The sequence below is a fragment of the Jatropha curcas genome, chromosome 5 (assembly GCF_041381405.1).
Source record: "Jatropha curcas cultivar XTBG-Jc1 chromosome 5, XTBG_Jcur_1.0, whole genome shotgun sequence".
NCBI classification, from domain to species: domain Eukaryota; kingdom Viridiplantae; phylum Streptophyta; class Magnoliopsida; order Malpighiales; family Euphorbiaceae; genus Jatropha; species Jatropha curcas.
Window position 1 is genome coordinate 26,025,509 of NC_143155.1, and position 26,570 is coordinate 26,052,078.

Sequence of the window (26,570 nt, forward strand, 5' to 3'; positions counted from 1 at the left end):
GTACGGTTGAGATTTTTTCTTTTTCATATAATGATTGGACCTCTTTTTTCTTTTTGCATTCAATATGCATTGGAGGGAATATATACATATATATACTTTAAAGAATAAGATTACATTTATACGAGAAACCTTTATTTTCTTTTTACCTTCAGTGGATTGATCAGAATCCATTTCCGAGAAAAGGAAGAACCACTAGGATGGAATCTGAATTATCATAAATGGTGTGGGTATATAGAATCTATATATGAAATTCTGCAATGGTTAATTAACTAAGAATTCTTTCTAATACTTCTACCGAAATATGCATGATTTTAAAATTCAAATGATAGAGTATATTTCAAGAACAAGGAAGCTAAAAATAAATCTTTTCATATAATTCTTCCAACATTGGTTTGAAAAGTTGTATAATCTCCAACCAAGTTTAAAAATAGAAGCAAAAATGATTACATTCTGGCTAAAATGATTTCTGTTCATGTGCAGAGGATAGCAGAATCCTCTGTTTGGGTTGAAAGTTTCAATTATTACACCATTAGAATAATATTTAGTTTCTAGTGTTAGGGCTATATAAACAGACAACTTTAGCATTTTACGATTCCCATGAGTCAGGACTCCACCTAAAATGATTTTGCGCCTTTCCCATTCTTTCTTGCTTTATTAGAATTGTATCTTTGTGCTATTGAAGAATCTTCTTCATATATATATATTTGTGTATAAGGTTTTCATTTAGTCTGTCCATCGATATCAATAAAAGAATGAAATATCTTTGATGTTTGTGGCACATTCAAGAATTGTTTCAATCCTGCAGAAAAATCAAACAAGAAACACTAAATATCCACCGTCAATCACATGAATAAAACAAGTGGGACTAGAAAGGTTTGGTCTGGGGTGGGAGGGACCAACCTTCAATTCCAAAAATCTCAGTGCTTGTTGTTCTCAAGCTGTCCATATCATTCATTAGGGTTCAAGATTTCTTGTCTTACTGTCATTTGCAGTTTAGGGTTTTTGGTTGCAACAACAATTTTCAATACCTCTGTCACTAAAATGAACATAAAAAATCCTGCTATTTTGTGTTCAACAAAATACATTTATTAACTTTTAGGCTTAAATTTAATAAATTCTCACTCCAGCCTTTTGCAGATCAGATTAGGATGGAAATGCATATATACTATTCATCATGATATAAATAAAGAAAGAAAGAAATGTGAGGTTTTGCTGATAATCTTCAATAATATACAAGTTTGGTTCTGTGCATGAAATTTTTCCATGTGTAAGTTAGAAGAAGGATATGTATAAACAATGAGAATGAAGATGCTATTTGGCTAAGTATAGCTTCAATCTTTTATTGTCTTAATGTTCATAATCATGCCACAAGGCTTGCTTCAAGTTTCTGTTAGACTAGAAAACACTATCACAGAAGAAAAAGAGCAAAAAAGGAAGGGAATGTAATACCTTTCTTTATCCAAGATAAAGCAGACGAATCGATAGCAATACAAACAAGAAAAGTTAAGAATCTTGCTTTCATACTTTCTGCATATGGTGGAATACAATAGGAAGTTCAAAAGTTTAACACCTCAAAATTCATTCCCTCCTTCCCAAATTGTTCTCTCCTTTTTCCTCTTTTGGTAGGGCCCCTTCAAGAATTTATTTCTTAATACATGGTGCTTATTTAATTTGAGGAATTTATCATAGTGTATTTGAAAATTTCTACCAGAAAATTCTACATGCGATCGATATTCTTCTTTAAGGAATTGAATTATAAGTTGTTGCTTTTCTTTTCTCTGTGGATTATATTTTAATCTTAGATATTGATTCTTGCCTTGGAATGTATATGGTAGAAGAAAATGGTGCAATGTCGAAATTCTGTATTGAACAAACAGAAAAAACTAGTGTTATGTATGTATGTAATTATAAAGATAATTAATTTCATTAACAAAAGGGGAAACATATTACACACTAGCTAATGAAAGTTAAGAAACACTTAACACAAACAACTACACATACTAACTCAGTACAATAGCACACTAGACTACTAAATCAAGCCAATTTTTATTACTTGACAGTGAACTATAAGTAGTAAAATTTAAGATAAAGTCTGATATGGCTTGAGCATTTGAACGAGATTGCCACTTAGGTGGAGGGACATGATTTCATTGGTAGAACCCATGAGCTTTCCACCGATAAAAACAGCTGGTACAGGCGCAGAACAACCCATCCTCAGGAGAGCTCTTTCCATTTCCCTGCCTTCAGGGTCTTGGTCAATCTCATAAACGAGAGGGTCAACTCCAATTCCTTGAAATAGTATTTTCACTGCATAACACATGCAACAGGAGCTCTTGCTGAATATCACTACTCCTTTCTCGGAGGCCAATCCCATCACCTTTTCCATGTTAACGATTTCTTGAAGAAAATGTTTCCTTAAATATCTAATATGGAAATGAGTCCTTTACCTTTTATTTTTCTTTCTTTCTTTTTCCTCGGAGTTTACTCAGAACCTCAAGACCATCAGACCGAATTCTGCTCTTATTCGATCCAATGGTACTGTAAATATGGAAGGGGCTTGAAAGGAACTGGGGTGGCTCGAGAGAAAAGGAATTTTAAAGCTCAAGGTTGTTTGAACTTATGCCCTATAATGCTCGACTATTTATAGGGACAATATCCTGAGTAGTATAGGACTTCTTTGTTTGAATAAGAACATTCAAAAGTAGAGTAACTTTACTACTTAGATGCCCAAGTTGATGAAAGTTACTTTTAAAGAAAGTGACTACAGTGTGCTCTAAACAAGTTGAAAAAAAAAAAAAAAAAAAAAAAAAAAAAAAACACAGCCTTCTTGTGTATTCAATTTATCTCTCTGATTTTTCTAGTGGTGTAAGGCTAACAGACTGTAAACTGTGACACCCATTTGATATTATGACTATTTTCCTTACTTTTTTGCAAGATTGAAGGAGTAAAGCAATGTTTTTGGCGGTGTTACATCTTATAGACCAGTTATGCAGATTTTATGACAAGGCAAACAAAAAAAAACTAGAAAGAATTTCTCGAAGGCTAGTCAATTTTTAGTAGATTCCCACAATCATCTTCTTTGAATCCTAATGTTGAAAGATTAGGAATGAGATGGCTTTCGGTGCCTGTGATTCTTTGTGTTGCGCCCACCAACTTGTGCAGGATTCCTTCTTGCTAGCACACAAGCATGTGATAGATGTGAGTACCCGTTCTATAAAGTACTTCTGCAAACTACAAACGGTGCCCTCTCACATGTGTGGCTGAACAAGCTAAGCTCTTACACGTGCACATTCGAAATGCAAGTTCTTACAATGTTGCTGATTGCTCCTTGTTTGGACAGGCTCTCCCTCTCTCTCTCTCTCTCTCTGAAAGCATCAGATCAAGCATTCTTGATTGTACAATTAATCATCTAGCGGTATGTACTATATATATATAAACATCTGCATAACAAACAAACTTATGGTTTAAGCAACTTATCCATTTCTTTATGTGCATATATTAAATTAATGTACAAACCAATTATATTATATGTGTGTGTGTGTGTGTGTGTCATATTCGCATTAGCTTGTCTATATATACGATTAAAAAGCTGCATATAGGAAAAGTTTTTGGCTCTTAGGATATGGAAGAATACATATGAGAGGCGTAAAAAGTTCAAGAATCGCCTTTTTGCACTTTCCCTAAATTAATTAACGAATATGCAAAAGGCTTAATTACCATTGAAAATGCTTAGAAGCTTGTAATAAGGCCATGTGGGTGACAGAATCTAAAGATAAAGAACCCATCAACCGCTAAATATACCTTTTCCTTAGACGTCCAAAAAGCCTATATGGAAAGCCGGGGAAAAAAAAAAAAAAAGGAAATTAGAAAAAAGGCGCGAATTCCATCCTCGGCTGTTTCCTACGAGTTGATGGTTGTGCAGAGGAATTTCTGCTGACTGTTGCAATTTTCAGGTATCACTTTAAGAAATAGATGAAATTTTTCAGTTGGAATATTTTTAACCACTTACCGCCAAAGTGAAGTATTGTAGAAAACTTTAATTTATTCTGCATGTTAGACTAGTTCTAGTCATTTTAGCAATGGTTACACTCTGACCCATTTATTTTCTTGTTCCACATCTTCCTTCTTATTTCAAAATATATATTTAAATTAAAATTTTGATATTATTTCTGCTAGTATTCTTAATTAAAAAGGAATTGACCTCGGATTCTGTAAATCATGATATTTAAGAATTGAGCATATATTTCAATTTAATGCCTGTTTAATCTTAATCTACAGACAAACACGAACTAAGTAATAATTAACTCATCCAGAAAGATTAAATCTGCACATATGTTATGGAAACTCTTTGATTAGCCTGTCTTAGCATACAGTGTAGTCAGGGAACTTCAAAGGGCAGAAAAAAAAAAAAAAAAAAAAGGGAAAGCTGAAAGCTCTTAATACAACATTGTTCTCAACACTGTATTAGAGCTATATATAACATATATATATATATATATATATATATATATATATAGATATTCATAGTACTACAACAAAAACTTGAGTAGTACTATAGGTTATTATTTGCAGAGAGCTCAGCTAGTAATATACTAGTAGCTAGAACCAGATAGCTTTAGCATCTATAAGCATTTGCTTCAATGAGCCATCCAAATGAAGGGATAAGACATCTTTCGCTGAACCTACATATTTTCCACCAATAAAAACAGCAGGGACTGAAGGATTACATCCTAGGCCTCTTAAAGCCCACTCCATTTCTCTCCCATTGGCGTCGCGATCGAGCTCATGAATCGCAGGGCTCGCACCAAGCTCATAAAAAAGTGTCTTGATACTGTGGCACATGCAACATGAACTCTTAGTAAAGATGACTGCAGCCCTAGTTGATGCCAAGTCTCTCACCCTATCCATTTCTTGAACTGATCACTAACAAATCAAGAAAACAAAAGATAGTTTCTTTTGCTATACAGTCAAGTTCTTTGGCTAAAAGAAAGGGGGAAAAAAAAAAGAAGAAACTATGGCTAATGTTTCTTGGCAAAAGTCTGTAATAGGAAAGCTTATTTGTTTGTGTTGGGATGAGCTACGGTGGAGTATGAAGATTCATCAGGCCTTATTTATAAGGGTGTGGTGAGTGTGGTGGGGATTGCATTGTTTAATCGTTTACGGGAAAAAAAAATATAAAATGTAGATAATTAAATAAAACAATTAATGTTCTTTGCAGATATTTGTTTGGATAAGAAAAATGCCTCTCATGATTTGTTTGACAGTGACTCTTTGTGCTATGAACAAGTTGCATATTATATGTAAAACACATTCAAATAATCAAATCTCTCGAGAATGTCCGTACAGGCTGATTAACAGTTTTGGAATAAGAACAATTACTTCATTAAGTATTTAATTACCAGAAGGAGTTTATTATATATATGTATATATATAACTTTCGGCTCCGGGAGGTGGCATCTTGGAGGAGATTAATTAAATATACATTCAAGATAATGATATATCTAAAATAGTTTCTTCATTTGGCATGCAATTAGATGGATGCGAATATATAATTGATACACTTTTTCTTTATATCAGAACGATAATAATCTTCCAACATGAAGAATTTTAAGAACTTTATTCTCGTATAAATTTTCTATGTTAAATGTATAATGGAATGTCAAAGGCCTGGCAACTCTCTCGACCATTCAATTCCTTTACTTGCTATAAATATATATATATATAGTTACACAATTATCTTTTGGTATAAAATTAATCTCATTTCGAAGTTTATATGTTTCTTTCTATAAATATTTTTTCACAAATCCATCTGCAAACTTCATAGAGGTCGTACGTTAAATGTTAGAATTGAATTGTGTCTTATCGTTTTAATTAACTTGAAAATAAATATTGCCAGTTTTATTTAATTATTTTCATTAAGGAGTAGAAATAGGACTAAAGAGATTGCATATACGACGCATTTGATGAATATATCAAGAGCTTTTCTTGCGATATTTGCATGTCAAATTGGGTCAACTGTCATTGTAGCATCTGTTGGCTGATGTGGAATGAGTTAGAGTTTATCCAATTTTTTTTCCCATTTTAATTTTCCCTATCCATATTATTGGTCCCCATTATCATTTCCATCATGGCACACAAAATTCGTCACAGGGATTTTTTTTTTCCAAGCAAAAAAGAATTAAAATATAACAAACCTAGAGGAGGAACATTCCTTTTCTAGTTATTGCATTAACACTATTTCAAATGACATAGGTTTATGAAGTCAAGAAATGTAACTGTACAGTATAGATTGTTTGTTTTTCTGTTCTGAAATCTGAGATCATCCATCTACAAGAAAATCAAGATTATATTCTGAGATTTCCTTTCCCTTTCAAATTGAAATTAAGGTAGTATTAACTTTTTACTACACACACACACATACACACACACACATATATATATATATATTTCTCATCTCTGGATGATAATTTTGTGGGTGTGTGGATAACGAATGGCCTTAGGAAAAAGGGAAAGGCCAACACACAAGAAAGACAGTTGGAGGAATAAAAGCAGTTAATCGAATCTTATTATATATAGTGAATAAGTGCATCTTCTTGCTTGTTCTGCCTCATCTCAAAAAATGTTCAAGAATCCTTATATTGAATATCAGCGTCTTGAGAATATGCAGTATTCCTTGTTCTTCATGCATATGTCGGCCAATTTCGGTAGAGCTGATGATGACACGCAATTATTTCTACCTTTATGCATGGTGAACGTGTACATCTACCATTTGCCGTCACTTTGCTCTGTACATCCACTTGCAATTTTCCCACTTTTTCATTTTGTATTTCTTTATTTCTGTGTTTGTAGCTGGGGAATGATGGTCAGGCCTGAGTTGTTACGGATAATTTCCGTTTCTAAACTGGTTTAGCAACGGATCTTGTTCATTTAGAAACGGAAAATTGCATTCTATTCAGATTTTTTCCCTTCTAGTGCGGTGCCTGCCTCTTAACCCAAAATTTTCTTGAAATTTATTTTATAAGTTGGGCGTTCTTTTTTTTTTTTTTTTTTTTTAACTTCATCATTTTAATTGTGGAAATATTTTGTTGCTCTCTAATATTATTACAAATCACAAGTTACTGATATAAATAGAAATAATTATTTCATTAATTCTATAAGCAGCACTGCTTACCGTTAGGTTAGAAGATCATTTAAATATATTTACTTGGACATTATACATATTATTAAATCAATCTTATTTTTCTTTCTTGATAATTTTCTTAGGTGAAAAAAAGAATGAAAGAAAGCTTCCATATATGATTGAAGGTTTGTGCATTAGAGGTAGCCCCATTATTTGGAGCAGATTGAAACGGAAACCTCAGAGTGGGCACAAAGAAATTGACTCAGAGTTTGGTGGAATAAGTAGAGAAAGATGGATTGACATAGCAGTGAGATACTAAGACAGTCAAGGTATACCAGCCAAAACGTCTTCCTCTGACTTTTCACTATAAGGTATCAATTATGTTAGCACAATGTCCAGTTCTTCGTCAATGTGTTGTAGAGATATTCATTTTGGAAGTTGAAAGATTCCAAAGCTTCCATTGATGTGGCTTCTTGTGATTAAAGAGACCAATACTTCTTCAACACTTGCAGAGAGGTGTCCGATTTTGATGTTTAAATTAAAAACTTAAAAGTCTTGTTTTGATGTTTATGATTTATTATAAATAATTTTAATTTGTAAATAAATTATATCCCCACTCCAAAAAATTATTAAAGCCCATTGAAGCTCTTGGTCTCGGGCTTTTTCGTGGAATACACACACAACGAGCGCGTTAAGCATTAATTAAGGGACAAAAGAACTAATTATTAAACGACATGTCAGTAGATTTTTTTTTTTTTTTTTGTGTGTGTGAATTATCCTAATAACTACAGGTCATTTAAGTGTAGCAAAGTCCTCTTATCCAACCAAGCGCTATTGCAAGCGCTGCCCAAAGCCACTACTCTCTCTTTGACCCATCTCCTAATCTTTAGGAACTGCAGAATCGAATTCGAAGCAGTCTATTGACACAAATTGACTGACCTGGAGGGGATTGGAGAAAATGACATCGTTGTCGCGTTCGGAGAACCAACTGCAGTGGAATTGAGAGATCGGTGCCTGGAGAAGAGTATAGAGGATAGCAAGAATATAAGAGAAGAAGACATCGGATTACAGTGATCCTATGAGGTTGACCCACAAAATAAGGAAAATAAATCTTTAAATCAGAAAATCTTCTCTTCAAGCTTGACGCCAGTAGAGGTATTTACTTCCATTTACAGTTGAATTCAATTATTAGAAAAAGTGCCTATGTTAATTAGGTTGTAAATCTATAAGCCCAATGCCAATAGGCTGAACTGTGTGCATAAACCATCATTTTGCCATAGGAGCCATCCTTAATCCGACGGTCTTCTTACTTAGAGAATGAAGGCAAAATCTAAATTTGCCGTCGTGATCGGCCAGAAAGGCAGAAAGTAAAATTAAATATTGTGAAAAAATTAGTAATATAAAAATAAAATAGTAGTTTCAGCTATGCGCGATTCATAGCCAATTTTGGGCTTAATTGTACATAAAATTTAAAGGCCCATTTAGCCCAGGGATATTCGTTGAGCGCCCGCTAAGCTTTGTTGATTTCACGCGGAAACCCTAAACGCAAAGATCTTCTCCGTGGCTCAGTCCTCTCTGAGGTTCGCTCTTTCTCTTTCATTTCCTCATTCTTTTGCTGCTATTTTCTCCTTCATTTTTCCATTTGATATGGTGAGAAAGCTGACAGAAAGAATAAGTGAAGACGTATATTTTTATTTTTCCTTTTCCTTTTTATCTATATATAGGTGGCATGTGTATTTTGCTTAGTCACTGTTATTTAGCTTTTCAAATTGATTATTGATTTAGAGTTTAATTTGATTTCTTATTGACTTGGCATGGTGGAAATTGGCTAGTAGAACATATTTGAACTCATTTTCTTCTTTGAAATTACTGGATTGCATGTGTTGTTTGCTTGCATAATATAAGAACTTACGCTAGTTTCTTACTTTCTGTTGGTTGGATCACCTTTTGGGTAAATAAAGTTAAGGATATGCTATTCCGTGTCTTGCTATGCTGATATGATGATGGTCAAGCATGTCCTTATACTTGCCAAGCAGAAGAAATTAGTTATTGATGCTCATGTCCTTTGTGTAAATTTGTTTTGTTCCTACGAGATCGATCCGGGCGTGTCTGATGCTTTGTGAGTGATAACTAGTTCAGTGTCAAAAAAACTGTTGTAGAATCGATGCTAGATGAAAGGCAGCTGGTACTGAGAAGTTGAAAGTCAATATAACATGTTTGCCTTTCTTGAAGCACTTAGTTTCATTATATGGATTAAATGTTTGAAATGCCTTCTTCTTTAGTTATTTGATTTTATTTCTTCCGTCCTTTTGCCTCTTTCTATTCTTCTCAAACATGCTGATTTCGGGAGGTATATAGGCCCTAAGTTATTCCTATCTTGATTCAGGTTTTCAAGTAATGGACACACTGGAGGAAATAGAGGAGAAACCATCCAGCGGCTTCCAAGAAAAGCAAGAAACTCGTGATGAAATGCTATCTAGGCATAGGTAAAAAAATTTGTTTTTGATCTATATAATCATTGCTTCTTCACCTAATTATATGAGCAGCTTCCTTTGTCTGAATTAGTTTGATACTACATTGGAGAATCTGCCTGTTCCATGGTAACTAGATATATTCTTTAATTTTCGATAGCATCCTAATGAGGTTAATTGGAAAATCCTTCTAATACCTGTTCCAACAGTCAAGACTGTTCGTGAAAGCAACTTTATGGCTGACTCTTTTACCAAGCAGGGTATACAGAGAAAAAGAAGGCTGCATTGTTGGTTTTAGGCTTGTCTTAATCTTGCTTATCCTCCACTTTTTAGCAGGAGGTGATGAAGGATTTTGTTTCATACTTAGCAACTCTTCTTTTTGCTGTCTGTTCATGGTGAGAAGTATGGCTTTTTTTTTTTTTGAATGCAGTGATCTAGGTCAGATTGATTTAGCTGAAGGCTTCAATTGAAGATGTGCTTGATATGCTTTGTGTTGATTGACCTGTTGTCTTTTTGGTTTATGTCTCTTGCTATTTAATTTTGCTGATATTATGATTTATGGTTTGCTGCTGCCTGCTGTATTTCTGGTTTATCTGAAAAAGTTCCAGCTGTTATGAACTTTTATCTTGTGTACTGGCCTTCTCCACTCTTTCTATCTGCAGTTAAGCTTCACTGGTATTTTAATTAAAAGACCCTGCTTAGCCAAAAAAAAAATGTTGTTTTTGAATGTTCTTCAAGGTTTGCATTTCATTATCCATTTGGAGAGATGCTTTAGTTTGTTTTTTTATTAAATCATATATTTAATTTGGATAGATTCTTATTGAGGCTTGTGTTTTAAAAATTATGCATGCAGGAAGGAGATAGCACAGCTGCAGAACAAAGAAATTGAACTGAAAAAGGCTGCAGCAAAAGGCAGCAAGGCTGAACAAAAAGCTAAGAAGAAGCAGGTTGAAGAGCAGATATCTGAGCTTTCGACTAAACTAAAAGAAAAGCATGCTGAAGAACTTGCTTCATTAGGATATAGCACCAGCAACGTGAATGAGAAAAGCAATCTTGACAATTTGGTGAAGGCCATTGCTGGTGTTTCTGTTACCAACGAACCAGAAAATGCCAGGATCAGCAAGAGTGCAAAGAGGCGGGGAAAAAGAGCTCAGCAAGAAGCAGAAAGAGAGCAAAGAATTCAAGAAGAGCAGAGCAACCTTGTAAGTGATCGGATGATTGAAAATGAGAAATTGAAAGAAAAGCTTGAACCCCTTGGCTTGACAGTTAATGAAATAAAGCCAGATGGACACTGCCTCTACCGAGCCATTGAAGATCAGCTAGCTCTCCTTTCTGGAGGTGCTTCTCCCTATACTTACCAAGACCTTCGCAAAATGGTGGCTGCTTACATGAGAGAACATGCATCAGAGCTCCTTCCGTTTTTCCTGTCAGAAAATATAATAGGAGGAGACTCTGGTAACTCACTAACTGATGTATTTGAAAGTTACTGCAAAGAAGTGGAGTCTACATCTGCCTGGGGTGGACAACTCGAGCTTGGCGCTTTAACTCACTGTCTCAAGAAATCTATAAAGATATTTTCAGGATCCTTCCCGGATGTGGAGATGGGGAAAGAGTACAAATCAGATGGTGGTTCTGGTTCATCTGATGGAAGCATATTGCTATCATATCACAAACATGCATTTGGCCTCGGGGAGCATTATAACTCAGTGGTGCCAAATTGATCAGGCGGGAACCATTATAACTCCTTCAAACAGTTACATTTTGCAATGCAGGTTCACTATTCTGTGCTGTTGTGAGAGATAAAGACAATTTGGAGCATTATGAAATAGTTGCTTCTTCTCTTATGATATTATTAGTTTGATGAAAAGAGAGCTCTTTCTATCAACGCAGGGGAAGAAAATTTAAATATTAAAGCTGCACTTGCTGAAAATTTTCAGGTAAGAATCCGAAATGCTAGAGAATACGTGCAACGCAATGGTTATGTTCACCCATTTTAGCTGTTGAATACAAATTGAAGAATCAAGATTTTGTTGCCTTTTATATAAATATACAGTTTCTGATAAATGATAATATAAGATTTTAGCGGTTGTAAGTAATTTTATGTGATGTAGATAAAATTACATTGATGCCCAGATTCATTCATGTTCATGTCGACCCAAAATGTAGTGGTTATAAGATTTTACTCGAGCCAGTTCTATGCTTCTTGAGAGCCTAAAGGCATTGGGGTTTGAATCGTATGATTATCGCAGCTAAAGTAATTGGCTTATTGCATACTACAAGTTTGGAGCGATTCTGAAGAAATTTTGGGCTTATGACATCCTGGATTTCCTTTATCTTTTCTCGTGCGGGCCTGGGATGCGGATTTCCTTAGGGGAATGTTTGGACTAAATAAGTAAAGATTTTGAAATTAATGAAATTTTGTAAAATTCATGGAAAGTCTAAAATTTTAAATTTATGGATATGTAAGCTTATATAGTTTGATATAAAAATCCATTAATTTTAACCCCTTTTTTGGGTAAACAAACAACAATTTAAGAATTTCTCATGAATTAAAATGAGAGGGTATAATTTCTTATGTGAGATTTTAAAATCTATGACAATGAGGAGTTGTAGGAATTTTGTAATTTTTGTAATAAATTTATGGATTGTTAAAAAAGTTCTTCACTCAAATTAACATTTTGACGATCATTGTTACAGATCTCCGAAATATGAGAATTATTATTTTCTTGTTGCCAACTTCAAAAGCTTCTTTAGAACAAATAGAAGAAAAAGCAAAAGAAACCACGCAAGAGATCTTTACCTCAGTCCTATAAATTTGTATTAATTTCAAAATACAAATACAATTTCCGATAAGGACATATTATTGGGATTACACCTTGTCGTTATATTAAAAAAAAAAAAAAAAAAAAGAAATAAGTAATAAAATTACGACACTTCCCTCAACTGAAGCTTAATTATCCATGAGATGGATGACACAAGTGGGAAAGTGACAGAAATAAAATGATCACATCATGCATAAAGACGACATGTATGGAATAGTTATAACCTAACCACGTGCTCGACCAAAGTTAGAAAACAACTGCTCAAAGATAAAATATATGCTCATATCCACCCACTCCCTGCTACGAATTTCTTGACATTGAAATTTCTTCTTTCAATTATTTATATATTACCATTTAATCACAATTAAATCTTAAATATCTCAGATTTCGGGAATATATAATCTAGATTTCGAGCAATCTTAATTTGCGTTGTGTGTTCCAGTTGTTTTTGTATCAAAATTATATAAAAAAAAAAAGCTAAACATGCAATTTGAGTTGTGACTAAGGAACCTTAACCCAATCCATGCAATGCAATGCAAATATGTTATGCGAGGAACCGACGTCGATTGCCCGCTCTGCTTTATATCCTTGTTCTAGATAGATATAGATATGTATATATCCCTACTCCCCAAAGTTAAATTCCTCTTTCACAACTTTACCTATTCTTTCTCCTTTTTCTTGTCTCTTTGTATCGAACTTTCTCGATATCATATTTAAATATCTATCGGATATCATTTCGCATCAAATAATTAATTTTTTTTTTTGAATTAATATAAGAATCTTCACACTCAAATCAGTATAAAATTCTGTCAATAATAATAAATATCTAGGTTTTAAATCTCTAATTTTATAACTAAACTTTCTATAAAATATAATCCGTTTTTGGATATTTTACGATCTTAATTAGAAGTGATATGAATATTCATAGACAAGACAATAATTAAGGTTTTATAAAACCCTAGAAACAAAGCATAAATAAAGATGAAGTGGCCCTTGGCGTTGTCATGAGCCGTTTAACATATATAAGGAGATCGTACGTGTGTGTACGTACTTTTTTTTTTATTATTATTTTCTGGGTGTATAAGTAACAGGAAAGAAAGGAAGACGACAAATATCTCTATCTGATATATATGCTTCCCTATGATTCCTTCCAGACACATGAATAAGTTCTACATTCTTCTCATCACTCTCTCGCCAGATAAAGAAGAAAAGATATGCTGCCTTTTATTCTCATGTACGTGATTCAACTTGGTGACGCCTCAGAAGGGTTGAAGATAAAAATACACTATTGATTGAAAGATTTCGTTTTAGGAGTCTTGATCCTGCATTAATTCTCAAGAATATATTTCAGTTCTTTTTCAAATGCAGAATATTAGATTTTCTTAATTACCACCTGACTTAATTATTTTCACTAATTAAAGAAAAAGTCCTGCACTCGTATAATGAAGTTCTTGATCACCAATTATGTTTCAAGAACGTGTTTAAATCTCTCTTCTTGATTTTGTGATTCAACTAAGCTACGTATACGTGGTTTCGTCATTGTCAATGGCTGTAAAGTTAATTTACGAAATCACATGTTCAATACTTAATTATTTTATGAATTAAATAGGAAAATCTAGAAAGAAAATTAACTTTAAGAATCCTGGATGTTGCTGTTAGTGCATCATTTAGTGTTATTAATTAAGTGTTAACATATACTTAATTAGTAATTAAATGGAGATACTAAAAGCAAAGAAAAGGCATGTAGCCGTATATTCGAGTGCTTAATTTTAAGGCAGTGCTTGATTAGCAGTTTTATTACTGTTAATAAAGAGTATTAACCCAGTAATTAATTAAAGGAAAAATAGATTTTTTTTTTTTTTTTTTATATCAGAGAAATTCTAGATGGGTCGTCTCTGTCTCTTGGAGAAAAATATATATCCGTACAATGAAGGGCAAAGCATCTTTGCTTTCCAAAATTCACCTTTCGGTTTTTCTTGGAAGCGAATCTCTTATTGTGCCATTTTAAACATAAAAAAACAAAAAAAAAAGCTATCAATTGGATAAACCCAAATTCTCTTTGCACCTCTACAGATATGCTTCTTTCTTACATTGTTTTCTTTTCCCTTTGTGGTGAAAACTCAAGACAACACCAATTTGTGCGATAATAAATTTGTGGTTGAGTGAATTTTGGAAAAAAAAAAAAAAAAAAGTCTCTTCAATTTCTTACAGGAGCTTCATAAATTCTGAGAGATCTCTAGAAGACACAAGTCAAAAATTGAAATTTCCCAATTTCACTACAGATTGGATAGCAAATTGGATTTCTCTCTTCACTTATCAGCTACAAGAAGCTTTCCTGAATTTTTTATTTTTTTTAAAAATCGATTATGACATTATTGATGTTTTGCAGAGTTCCTTTTAAACTTCGACTCACACTTTGTACTAAAAAAAATTATAGTTAATTGCTATTTAGTCAAATGTATGTGTTTCAAAATCGCAAATGCTGACCAGGTTCTAGTAAATTTAATAAATTTAATAACAATAATAATAATAATAATAATAATAATAATAATAGGGTTCTAGTAAGAATATGGATGTTCTTTTACTAGAAAAAAATCACTAGTCTTTTTTATAATAAAATCATATGTTTTAATGTTTATATTGAGACTAATATTTAAATAAAATCCTTTTAATAATAGATTCATTTCTGATAATACTAATAGCCAAGCCCAAACCCATCTGTATAATCTATTAGCAGATGATGAAAGAATATCTGTTAGAAAAGAATATTTGCAAATAATATTGTATCCCTATTAAAGTGGGATTTGATTTTCAAATTAGGCTAGTTTACATCAATAAAAAATATTTGTTGCAGTAACATTGTTTTAGTCTTTTATGGTATCAGAGCTCCAAGACAAACGTCTCTTGATCCTTTTCCTTTCTTCTTTTTCTTCTCTTCCACAATGAGTGATACATCTATACAATTAGTAACATTTAATGTAGCTGCACAAGCTCCTCTAAAGCTCACAGGATCAAATTACCTTGCTTGGAAACTTCAGTTGCAAAGCTTGTTAATAGGTTATGATCTTCTTGGCCATATAGATGGCTCTTATCCTTGTCCATCTCCCACTATTTCTGGAACTTCCACTCCCAATCCAGAATATAGTCATTGGATTAGGCAAGATCATCTTCTCATCAATGCTTTCATTGGTGCTCTCTCACCTTCTCTTATTCCTTTCATTGCAACAGCCAAAACATCCAAACAAGCATGGGATATTCTTGAGACTACCTATGCCAAACCTTCTAGCAGCAGAATCAAACAAATCAAAGCTCAACTTAAAAGCATCACAAAAGGTAGTTCAACAGTTATAGAATACATGCAGGCAATTCAGATGAAAACTGATGAACTAGCAATGTTAGACTCACCTATGTCTAAGGAAGACATCACTGATCGTATTTTAGAAGGTTTGGAAGATGCTTACAAAGAAATCATACAGGCTATCAATGTTCGTGATTCTGCTATACCCTTTGATGAGTTATATGAAAAACTCATAACTTTTGAGGCAACTCTTCCTTCTGCTACACCAACATATTTTTCATCCACTGCAAATTATTCACAAAGAACTCAAAATAAGAATAGTAACAATCACCGGAAACAGCCTTTCAATCACCAAGCCAATCAACAAAGAAGCCAGCTATATAATCAAGGAAATCAGAACAACAGAGGTTCTCAGTATCCCACCAATCATAATCTCCATGGGCCGAATAATCAGCAATCTGGTCGTAAACCTTACCTTGGCCGTTGTCAAATATGTGCTACTCAAGGTCATTCAGCTAAACGGTGTCCTTCCTTTCGAGCTGTTCCAGTTGCAAGTCATCCACAAGCCAATTTTTCTGCAGTTTCTTCTTTTTCATCAACCCCATGGCTGCTGGATTCTGGTGCTAATCAGCATATTACTGCTGACCTCAATAATTTGTCTTTACACAGCCCGTACACGGGAATGGAGGATGTGATGATTGGAGATGGTTCAGGTTTGAGTATCAGTCACACTGGTAGTGCTACTCTACAAACAACAATTAAAGAACTTTCTTTAGAAAATGTTCTTTGTGTTCCGCAAATGAAAAAGAATCTCATTTATGTTTATCAATTCTGCGTGAGTAATAATGTTTCAGTGGAATTCTCACCTTATTTCTTTCTTGTGAAGGACCTCTTGACGGGGAACCTACTTCTAAGTGGCACGCCTAAGGATGGAGTTTATGAGTGGCCTACATCAACTCCTTTGTTGGCTTTTTCATCCACCGTTGCTTCTGCCATTGATTGGCATTCTCATCTAGGTCATCCTGCATTATTCACATTCAAAAATATTATTTCTAATAATTCTATTCCATTACATTCCAATTCAGTCCAGTATATTTCTCAATGTAATTCATGTTTGGTTAATAAAAGTCATAAATTGCCTTTCTCTATTTCTACGCTTCAGTCTACTCAACCATTAGAAATTATTTTCTCTGATGTGTGGACATCTCCTGTAATTTCTACTGCTGGTTTTAAATACTATGTCATTTTTGTTGATCATTACACTCGTTATACGTGGCTTTATCATTTAAAACAGAAATCTGAAGTGCAATCAGTCTTCATTAGATTTAAAGCTCTTGTAGAAAACTTCTTTGATAGACAAATAAAAACTTTGTATTCTGATAATGGTGGTGAGTACGTTGCCTTAGCCTCATTTTTATCTACCAATGGTATTTCTTTTAAAACTACTCCGCCACACACACCCGAGCATAATGGCATTTCTGAAAGAAAACACCGCCATATTATCGAAACAGGTTTAACTTTATTATCTCGTGCTTCCATGCCTATTTCTTATTGGCCATATGCTTTTTCTACAGCAGTTTATCTTATTAATAGAATGCCTTCGAAAGTTTTGAATATTTCAAATCCATATTTCTGTCTTTTTGGTTCTAATCCAAACTATATGAAACTCAGGATCTATGGTTGTTTGTGCTATCCTTGGCTCAAACCTTATACACATAATAAATTGGAACATAAGTCTAAGCCATGTGTTTTTATTGGTTATTCATCTTCTCAGAGTGCATATCAGTGTTTACATCTCAAAAGTTCCAAAATTTATACCTCTCGTCATGTTCAGTTTCTTGAAACTGTTTTCCCCTTTGCTACTTCCTTCAAGTCAGTGTCTTCGTCGTCGTCTCCAATTTCCGCATGAATAAATTCATCCAATGCTGCTACTTTTTCAAAAATTCCCATGCCACTCATTACTACGCCTATGGTACCTGCTACACCTAGACAAGAAGGTTCCACTGCTTAGAGACTTCTTCACAGCACAGACATGTCAGCTGCTATTTATGCTGAGGTTCCAGCTCATGTGCCTAATCTTGATGTTACAGTTGGTGTTGCAGCTCTTGTCCCTAATGCTGCTGTTCCTCCTCCTGTGTCTCACACTCAAGAGCAACATTTTGATGTTAGTATTCATCAACCAACAGTAATAAGTAGTCATCATATGGTCACATGAAGCAAAAATAATATTCATAAACCCATACAAAAGCTTAGTCTTTCTTGTGAGTTCACATCAAGCACTGACACTGAACCTCGCACAATTTCACAAGCATTCACAGATCCTAAGTGGAGGAAAGCCTGTTCTGAAGAATTTGATGCTTTGGTGAGTAATGGGACTTGGAAATTAGTTCCTCCTACTGATTCTCAGAATCTGGTTGGCTGCAAGTGGGTGTTTCGGATCAAGCGTAATTCAGATGGTACGGTTTAACGATACAAAGCCTGGTTAGTGGCAAAAGGCTTTCATCAGCGTCCCGGTGTCGACTTTCATGAAACATTTAGTCCGGTTGTTAAACCAATAACTATACGACTAGTTCTTAGTATAGCAGTTACTAATGGTTGGGAACTACGTCAACTCGATGTTAGCAATGCTTTTTTACAAGGGCCATTGACAGAAGATGTATTAATGGCCCAACCATAAGGGTTTCAAGATATAGATAAACCCCATTATGTTTGTCATTTACAGAAAGCAATCTATGGGTTGAAACAGGCGCCTAGGGCTTAGTATCAAGCTCTACGTCAACATCTACTGGATACAAGTTTTGTCAATTCCTTATCAGATGCTTCTTTATTTATAAATCAGTCATCAAAAGGTATTTTGCTTCTTATTGTGTATGTTGATGATATCATAATCACGGGTAGTTGTACAAGGCTTATTCAAGATTATATCACTGTTTTGGCAACGAGGTTTTCTCTCAAAGATTTGGGCTCACTGCACTACTTTCTGGGTATTAAAGTTATACCAAATAATACTATTGTCACAACGCAAATAAATTTTAGAGCTTCTTGAGCAGACACATATGAGCAATGTAAAATCAGTATCCACACCAATGGCAAGCAATTCCATATTGACGCTCACAACAGGTACTAAATTGTCTGACCCGGCAGAATATAGAAGAGTTATAGGAAGCTTACAGTATTTATCTCTGACTCGTCTAGACATTGCCTTCTTTGTCAATAAACTCTCTCAGTTTAATCATCAACCCACAACAGAACATTGGGCAGCAGCAAAGCGACTTTTGCGGTATTTGATTGGAACTTTGAATGATGGACTTCAGCTGTTTAAAGATTCTCCATCTGTCTTGCATGCTTTCTCTGATGTAGATTGGGGAGGAGATCGTGATGGGTACCATTCGACGGGAGCATTTGTTGTGTATTTTGGTTGCAACTTGATTTCGTGGAGCTCTAAGAAACAGAGATCAGTTGCGCATTCTTCGATGGAGGCTGAATATAAATCAGTGGCAAACACAGCAGCTGAACTCAATTGGGTATTGCATCTTCTCTCTGAGTTGCAGGTTCAATTGAAGAATCGCCCTGTGATTTATTGCAACAATGTTGGTGCGACACAACTGAGCTCTAATCCGGTATTTCACTCTCGTATGAAGCATGTAGCGATTGGTTTTCACTTTATTCAACGCCCTAGAGGAGGAACACAATGATACACTGTAGATGATTTTATGTATTCTATTGCCTGAAATTGGGTTGACACTGCTCCCAATTGTTCACTTGCACTCTTTTCTTCAATGGAGCATTGGAGACTGGTCTTCTGCACCTGTGCTTGCTGCCCAACTTTGATAATTGACGAATTCTTAAGTTGATGCCGCAGCAGGCTGGTAAAGTGGGGTTGTCTGCTATAATCTTGGACAAACCAATACCAAGCTAGCCAAGCCCAAGCCCATCTGTATAATCTATTAGCAGATGATGAAAGAATATCTGTTAGGAAAGAATATTTGCAAATAATATTGTATCCCTATTAAAGTGGGATTTGATTTTCAAATTAGGCTTAGCAATATGCTAGCAATCTGTATAAATACATATAGTTTACATCAATAAAAAACATAGGTTGCAGTAACATTGTTTTAGTCTTTTAAATACAGTCGTCTGTCAATTTTTTAAATTGTAAATAAAAGAATGAAAAAAATCTAGAATGGTCACTGCTGTTAGGACACAAATGTCCTTAGGAATCTATAGATTTTCCTATGGTGACAGTTTGCTTGCCAATTAATTAATAAAAAAGAAATGTCTATATCAAGTAAGTAATCATCAAGAGCGTATGTTAAGGGAATCAAAATTTGTGACACACGTTTACATTTTATTTTGTTTCAGCAGCCGATATTCTGCATATCACAAACAAAGTCATTTTTCTTTTTCTTTTCTTTTCTTTTCTTTTAAAAAATAGATAAATTTTCTTTTTTAAAAACAAAAATCCAAATTCCACCACCATAAATACATCTCAAAGGGCATCAACTCTCTCATCAACTAGCAAAATTCAAAGCCTTCTACTACTACTACTACTTCTTCTTCTCTCAGCAAAATATTTTATCTGCAACTGAAAGGTTGAAAGCCAAGCCATGGAGGGAGTGACAAGATTGGTTGGAGATAGGCCACTGGTGATCTTTAGCAAGAGCACATGTGACATGTGTCACTCTATCAAGACATTGTTACATGGATTTGGTGCAAACCCTACAATTTATGAGGTGGATCAAATTGCAAATGGGCAGCAAATTGAAAGAGCATTGCAGCAATTAGGATGTCAGAACTTACCCGCTGTGTTCATAGGAGGTGAGTGTGTGGGTGGTGATAGGCAGGTGATGAGCCTTTTGCTCAAGAACCAGTTGGGACCATTGCTGAAGAGGGCTGGAGCCATTTGGGTCTGGAATGACTAGTCCTTCTTAATCATCACCAACCCTAGCTACTTTTACTATATATAAATGCATTAACATACAATAATAATAATAATATATAGCATGCATAAATTGTGTATCGAGAGCAAGGTTTAGATGTACTTTTATGGAGAGAAGTACTTTTAACTTGTGACATATGAAGTTTGTTTTAGCCTTATATATATATATATATATATATATATATATATAAATAGAGTAAATTAAGGTATGGCTAACTCCTTTTATGTTAGCTAATAGCTAAGTTCTTGCCTTCTTGGCTTTATTAATTAACTTGTACTTTATATATATATATATATATATATATATATATATATATATATATATATATATATATATATATTGTAATACCTATTTTGCTGATGATAAATAAATTAGTGGCCCTTATTAATATTTATTTATGATGCAATGGTCAAGTAGCTAAAATAAATTAAATTGCTTCTGATATAATGAACAATCCCTGCTATATATATTCTGCATTTTCATTAACTATTAATTATTTACGTCTATTCTCTGTATCGATATGTGCTATTATTTTTGTGAAGGCAATGGAGAAGTTAGCAGCGAATGGTACATTTTAAAATTCAAATTAGATACATTTAAAAAAAAAAAATTGCAATTATGTTCTCCAATTGCATTAATTCAGAAACAATTTATAATTTAGATATGGTAATTCGAGCTTAACTTATACTAACAAATAAACTCCTGGAGTTTAATGAGTAAACGTCATTAAGTTTAGGAACTTAAAAATATATTTTGTCTAAATTTTTTGTAGTCTAGATGTTTTTTCTTTTAATTGAGTAGGAGGTATTCCCTTTTCTTTTTGGTATAAACTAATCTCCTTCAAGTCAAGTCGCGTTTTAACTCTTTCAATAAGTGCACTTTTCGCCGGCAATCAAATTGATCTTTTCATTCTTATAGGAATTATAGACAACTTATGTTACTTTAGCCAACATTTTAAAATTTGAATATATTAACTAATTTCTTTTTTATTTTCATCACATCATATATAATTTTATCTAATTAATTTCACCATTGTCTATACTAAAAAATTATTCTAAGTTCAAATCAGAAGGTTTGATTGCTAATCTTACCTACCTCATTGATTGTGAATAATTTTGGAATATGGAAGGGGCACATAATAAGAAACCAATGTGACTTTAGAATATAATTTACTCACTTTCTTAGATTAATTGAATAATGAAATTAAATAATACTTATTTCGAAATAAATTAATTAAATACTTAAAGAAAAGATCAACAATAGTGTTGGGTAAACCCAGTCTACAGTGAAGGGAAGCTTATTTGAAAGTTAAAACTCAAAAAATCTGTTTGACAAGAACAATATATGAAACTTTAAAGAAATGTATAGTAAGAAATGAGCAATTAGAAAAGCACGTGATGATGAAAAAGAAGAAAATAACGGCTTCATAATCTAAAACAAATAGAGAAAGATGCCTCTCTAATCACTGATATTGAAATTCTTGTTGATAACGATGGTGAAGCCAACCAGATTTAGAGAATATAATTTTTTTTTTCTTTATCTTTAATTCATTATCAGAATATTTATGATAACAGACAAATGATTCTGTTGTGTGCTTTCGTTGAAACTACTCAATATTAATTGCTTAGATATTATATATATATATATATATATTTCTATAATTTGGAAAATTACGTACTAACCTCTATCATCATCAACTTGTTTTTCTTTTTCTGGTTTTCCTGCGAGTTAAGGAATTGAAACTTATATGAAATAGTTAGTGTATGGGTAATATAATATATATACCAAACGGAGTTTGGATTAACGTTAACAGTTCAAATCCTTTTTGATGTTGGATTGATGAAAATTAATTCCCAGTTGGAGTGGGATAAAAAGATTGATTTGTATAAAAAGAAAAACATGCAATACTTTTATTTATTGTTTTGTTTTACATTAGACAAGCACAAACTAAACAAAGAGAAGATGCCAAAGAATAAAGGAAAAGGAGGCAAGAAGTGCAAGAAGGGAAAGAAGTCGAACGAGGAGAAGGATGATAAGCGAGAGCTGATATTCAGAGAGGACGGTCAAGAGTACGCTCAAGTTCTCCGTATGTTAGGCAATGGCCGACTGGAAGCCGTGTGTGATGATGGCATCAAGCGGCTCTGTCACATTCGAGGCAAAATGAACAAGAAGGTCTGGATAAACGCTGATGATATCGTTCTTGTTGGCCTTAGGGATTACCAGGATGATAAAGCTGACGTCATCCTAAAATATCTGCCTGATGAGGCTCGTCTCTTGAAGGCTTACGGCGAGTTGTCTGATAACGTCAAGTTGAACGCTGGGATTGATGATGAGGATGCCGATGCTGGCGACGATTACTTCAAGTTTGGGATTGAAGATGATGAACAGAATATTGACAAGATTTAAAGGGTGTCTTTCTTTCTTTCTTTTTTTTTTTTAATGTAGTTTGTTAGTTAATATTAATATTAATAGATTATTGGTTGATTTTAGATTTTCTTTTCTTTTTTCCAATATACTTTTGTTTTGATAAAATTTCAATTATTATAGATTTAAAACTAATTAATAGTTTTTACAAAGAGGAGGTATTGTTTGATATCATGTGTGTAGAATGTTTTTACTCTTTTCTTCAAAATAAAAAAAAAATATTTAAGAACAATTTAAAATTAATGCTTATATTTAAATATATTAAAAATTTTGAAAAGAAAATAAAAGAGAGGAAAATTTTGAAAAAACTGCTTGCGTATTGGAATATAGTCGACCATGACTCAATTAAAAATTATTGTATTTGAATATATATATAGAGAAAGAAAATAAAATTATTTTCCCTCTACTAATTTGTAATTTACCTTTTTGTCCTTGAAAATTTTCAAAGAAAAACAAGTCTTCTTATTTTCTTTCTTATCATATTTTCCCAATATCCAAACGCAGCATATAGCCTATTGTAGAGTGACTAAGGTCCACGTGGGTACCCCCCTTTGTTGTTCCTGCTAGGCTATGGCTTGAAAAACATCACTTTGAACTCTAAATTTGCACTCTTTAGTCTGCCTTTGAAGGCTGGCCACAGAGAACATCAATCATTTCAGCCGAAGCAAAGAATGGTTAAGATCAACGATCAACGAAATTTCTTTTGTAGTTTGGGAAAAAAAGGGCGGCTGCCATGAAATTGATGGTTAAAATTAGCCCCCACCAACTTTTAACTTTGAAACTAAATCTAATAATTACCTATTTTCCAACATGTGTCGTTGACTAAAAACTCTTTAACCTTTAATTAAATGGGTAATTAGGGATCCTAATTAATTTAATTCGTAGCTAGTCTTGGACTCTTTTGGGAAATTCATATTAGCCGCTCGATAATCCACCAGTGGATGCCTACACATAAAAAAATGTACGCTTTTCCATGAAAAAAATAGAATAATTAACGTGATGATAATAATATAATAATTAATTAATTAGCACTAACCTCCCTCTCCCTGTGTTTTGTGATCATGAGCATATTTTTTGAGTATCTTGTGCACACTGTCGAGAAGAAGAAATAGATAATTTTCAGTGGGCTTCAAAGGTATATCTTCAACTGCTTCTTTTCTTGTACGGATTTTGTAATCTTGCCTGCAACTAAGGGCCAGATTGCCTCTTAAAAGGGCATTGTTATTTCCTTCAAAAGTTCAAAAAAAAAAAAAAAAAAAAGAAAAAGAAAAAGAAAAAATCTTTGTCTCTTAGAGCTTTCGGTTTTCTTGAACTGGGGTTAAGGCGAATCTTGCCATAGGCAAGAAACAAGAAAGTGCTTCCCAATTGGATAAACCCTATTCTTTCTCCGACTCAGCAGATGCTCAAAAATAGATAGAAAACACAGGTTCTCTTCTCCCTGATGTTGAAAACAGCAGGAAAATATTATTTGAAAATGCAAAAAAGGAAAAATTCCAATTAGCCAGAATTACTACCTTGATTTAGCCAGATGAGCAGCTAAGCTACCTTAGAAACGTGCATTAGCTTCTTATGGTAAGCCGCAATGGAATGTAATAAAATATAATGAAACGTATTTCTATTATGTTGTATAATGTCTATGATGTCTATATTACCATTAGAAATGCTTTTATTACAATACATTAATTACTATATGATTTTAATAAATAACTACAAGCAATAACATAACATGGGACATTTTACAAGATAATAATGTCCTACTATGCAACTTAATATTCAAAAAAAAAAAAAAAAAAAAAAAAAAAAAAGGAAAGAAAGAAAAAGAATGTAGATAGACAAGTCTTGGTCAAGCAATCATGAAAGCTAATAAGGGGATCTGTTGACACGTCTCTAAAACAGTTTATTCTTTTCATTCTTGATATTCTATTCTGGAATTGCACTGTCCAATGTCCACTTCTCTAAAATCTCCTGTATAAATAGACCTCATAGTTGTTAAACTTCCTCACAGCCAGAACAAGAAATACTCTCAACAAATTCCATAAAATATATACTGATATTGTCAATTTTTAGTCTTTCAATTAGCAGCAATGGAAATGGTGAACAGCATGGTTAAGGAAAAGCCAGTAGTGATATTCAGCAAGAGTTCTTGTTGCATGAGTCACTCTATTAAGTCATTAATTTGTGGATTTGGAGCAAACCCAACAGTTTATGAGCTTGACAGAATCCCAAATGGCCAACAAATTGAAAGGGCACTGGTGCAGCAACTTGGGTGTCAACCAAGTGTACCAGCTGTTTTTATAGGCCAAAAGTTTGTTGGTGGTGAAAAACAGGTTATGAGCCTTCATGTCCAAAACCAGCTCATTCCATGGCTTATGGATGCTGGTGCTATATGGATTTAGTTTCAACACATCTACTGATGCTAAACAAGCTTAAATAAGTTTTTTTTTTTTCCTTTCTTTTTCCCCTCTAGCTTTGTCTGGTTTTGGTTACTTAAACCAGCTCAAAATCTCTGTTCACTTGTGCTTTTTTGCATCGGCAGGATTATACTCATTTTCTGTAACTTATAAGTCATGAGCCTGTATTTTAATTCACTTTCAGTTGTAATATCATTTATAATGATACACTAAAACTACCACTACCTATATCCTCAACTGAATGTTAAAACTCTGTTTATCATTACAGTAGACTGTATAAACTTAAATTTTACAGGAGACATTAAGAAAAGAGCTGCTCTGCAAAATTTTAGAGTATAGATGTCAGAAAAAACCATTGAACTCTTCCTTTTGGATTTGCATACTTAATTGAGAAATTTAACAAACTGCAGGAAAATTCAGATTTCTCCATACTCTTGATAAGTGATGCATCAAATGACTGCAACTGTGAAACACGTGTTACTTGCAAATTTGTTCGAATGCTCACATCAAGCACAAACTGACAAACAACAAAATGAAGCTGCATCAATCCATGGGAATTCTGCTATCTGAATCTCAACTTGCCTGTCAGAGAATAATATATGTTTTGAGTGCCAGCTAAAGGAACGGAGGCTAAACTAATCTTTCGAAAGTTCAAAAAAGTCGCATCGTCTTTTTAAGGCCGGATAAGTCACATTCTTTTGGATTCTGATATTTATTTCTCTACGATAATTGGAAGGACAATTGTTAGAGAATTGTCTCTGTTCTCCACCAAGAAAATGCAACTCACCTACCTTCCTAGCATTGGAATTTCATCCAGTTGCATCATATCTAGAAAAGGCATTGGAAAATTCGTCCACCAATCAATCAATTATGCAATGATATACACATTAGGATTGAAAATCCATAAATAGATTAAATCAATCAAACCCCACCTTATGTTTATTGGTGAAAACAAAGACAGACTTGATTTCTGGAGCTGAAATCTGCTATGTTCAAGAAAAGATGAAATTTTGAAGAAGCATTCAGAGCAGCTTCAGAACAGCTGTAGTATCACTAGAACAAACTTGAAACTTTAACAAAATAA

General features: G+C 33.6%; 6 protein-coding genes across 10 annotated transcripts; 4 read left to right on the forward strand and 2 right to left on the reverse strand.

Moving 5' to 3' along the window:
- Window positions 1-1,902: 1,902 nt before the first annotated feature.
- Window positions 1,903-2,633, reverse strand: LOC105642459 (Thioredoxin superfamily protein). Its single transcript, XM_012227283.4, has one exon. It carries the CDS (start codon window positions 2,384-2,386, stop codon window positions 2,081-2,083), a length of 306 nt encoding a protein of 101 aa, XP_012082673.1. The 5' UTR covers window positions 2,387-2,633; the 3' UTR covers window positions 1,903-2,080.
- Window positions 2,634-4,281: 1,648 nt separating this feature from the next.
- LOC105642460 (Thioredoxin superfamily protein) lies at window positions 4,282-5,131 on the reverse strand. Its single transcript, XM_012227284.4, has one exon. The coding sequence runs from the start codon at window positions 4,906-4,908 to the stop codon at window positions 4,600-4,602; it is 309 nt and encodes a 102-aa protein (XP_012082674.1). The 5' UTR covers window positions 4,909-5,131; the 3' UTR covers window positions 4,282-4,599.
- A 2,807-nt stretch (window positions 5,132-7,938) lies between these two features.
- Window positions 7,939-11,687, forward strand: LOC105642461 (Cysteine proteinases superfamily protein). Of its 5 annotated transcripts, XM_012227287.4 has the most exons (4): window positions 7,939-8,275; window positions 8,606-8,700; window positions 9,507-9,606; window positions 10,445-11,687. In XM_012227287.4, exons 3-4 carry the CDS (start codon window positions 9,518-9,520, stop codon window positions 11,310-11,312), a joined length of 957 nt encoding a protein of 318 aa, XP_012082677.1. In that variant the 5' UTR covers window positions 7,939-8,275; window positions 8,606-8,700; window positions 9,507-9,517; the 3' UTR covers window positions 11,313-11,687. The 5 variants fall into 5 exon arrangements, with proteins under 5 accessions (XP_012082677.1, XP_012082679.1, XP_089577935.1 ...); XM_012227289.4 differs by lacking the exon at window positions 8,606-8,700; XM_089721809.1 differs by lacking the exon at window positions 7,939-8,275 and having other exon boundaries at window positions 8,297-8,770.
- Window positions 11,688-20,227: 8,540 nt separating this feature from the next.
- Window positions 20,228-20,786, forward strand: LOC105642463 (monothiol glutaredoxin-S6). The gene has a single exon (XM_012227293.4). It carries the CDS (start codon window positions 20,319-20,321, stop codon window positions 20,631-20,633), a length of 315 nt encoding a protein of 104 aa, XP_012082683.1. The 5' UTR covers window positions 20,228-20,318; the 3' UTR covers window positions 20,634-20,786.
- A 1,548-nt stretch (window positions 20,787-22,334) lies between these two features.
- On the forward strand, window positions 22,335-23,140 carry LOC105642464 (eukaryotic translation initiation factor 1A). Its single transcript, XM_012227295.4, has one exon. The coding sequence runs from the start codon at window positions 22,491-22,493 to the stop codon at window positions 23,055-23,057; it is 567 nt and encodes a 188-aa protein (XP_012082685.2). The 5' UTR covers window positions 22,335-22,490; the 3' UTR covers window positions 23,058-23,140.
- Window positions 23,141-25,062: 1,922 nt separating this feature from the next.
- LOC105642465 (monothiol glutaredoxin-S6) lies at window positions 25,063-25,710 on the forward strand. The gene has a single exon (XM_012227296.4). It carries the CDS (start codon window positions 25,160-25,162, stop codon window positions 25,469-25,471), a length of 312 nt encoding a protein of 103 aa, XP_012082686.1. The 5' UTR covers window positions 25,063-25,159; the 3' UTR covers window positions 25,472-25,710.
- Window positions 25,711-26,570: the final 860 nt, after the last annotated feature.

Coding starts and splice junctions, on each gene's coding strand:
- LOC105642459 (XM_012227283.4), bottom strand. CDS start 2,386: ATGGAAAAGGTGATGGGATTGGCCTCCGAGAAAGGAGTAGTGATATTC.
- LOC105642461 (XM_012227287.4), top strand. CDS start 9,518: ATGGACACACTGGAGGAAATAGAGGAGAAACCATCCAGCGGCTTCCAA. Junction 9,607..10,444: donor GAAATGCTATCTAGGCATAG/GTAAAAAAATTT, acceptor TTATGCATGCAG/GAAGGAGATAGCACAGCTGC.
- LOC105642464 (XM_012227295.4), top strand. CDS start 22,491: ATGAAAATTAATTCCCAGTTGGAGTGGGATAAAAAGATTGATTTGTAT.
- LOC105642463 (XM_012227293.4), top strand. CDS start 20,319: ATGGAGGGAGTGACAAGATTGGTTGGAGATAGGCCACTGGTGATCTTT.
- LOC105642460 (XM_012227284.4), bottom strand. CDS start 4,908: ATGGATAGGGTGAGAGACTTGGCATCAACTAGGGCTGCAGTCATCTTT.
- LOC105642465 (XM_012227296.4), top strand. CDS start 25,160: ATGGAAATGGTGAACAGCATGGTTAAGGAAAAGCCAGTAGTGATATTC.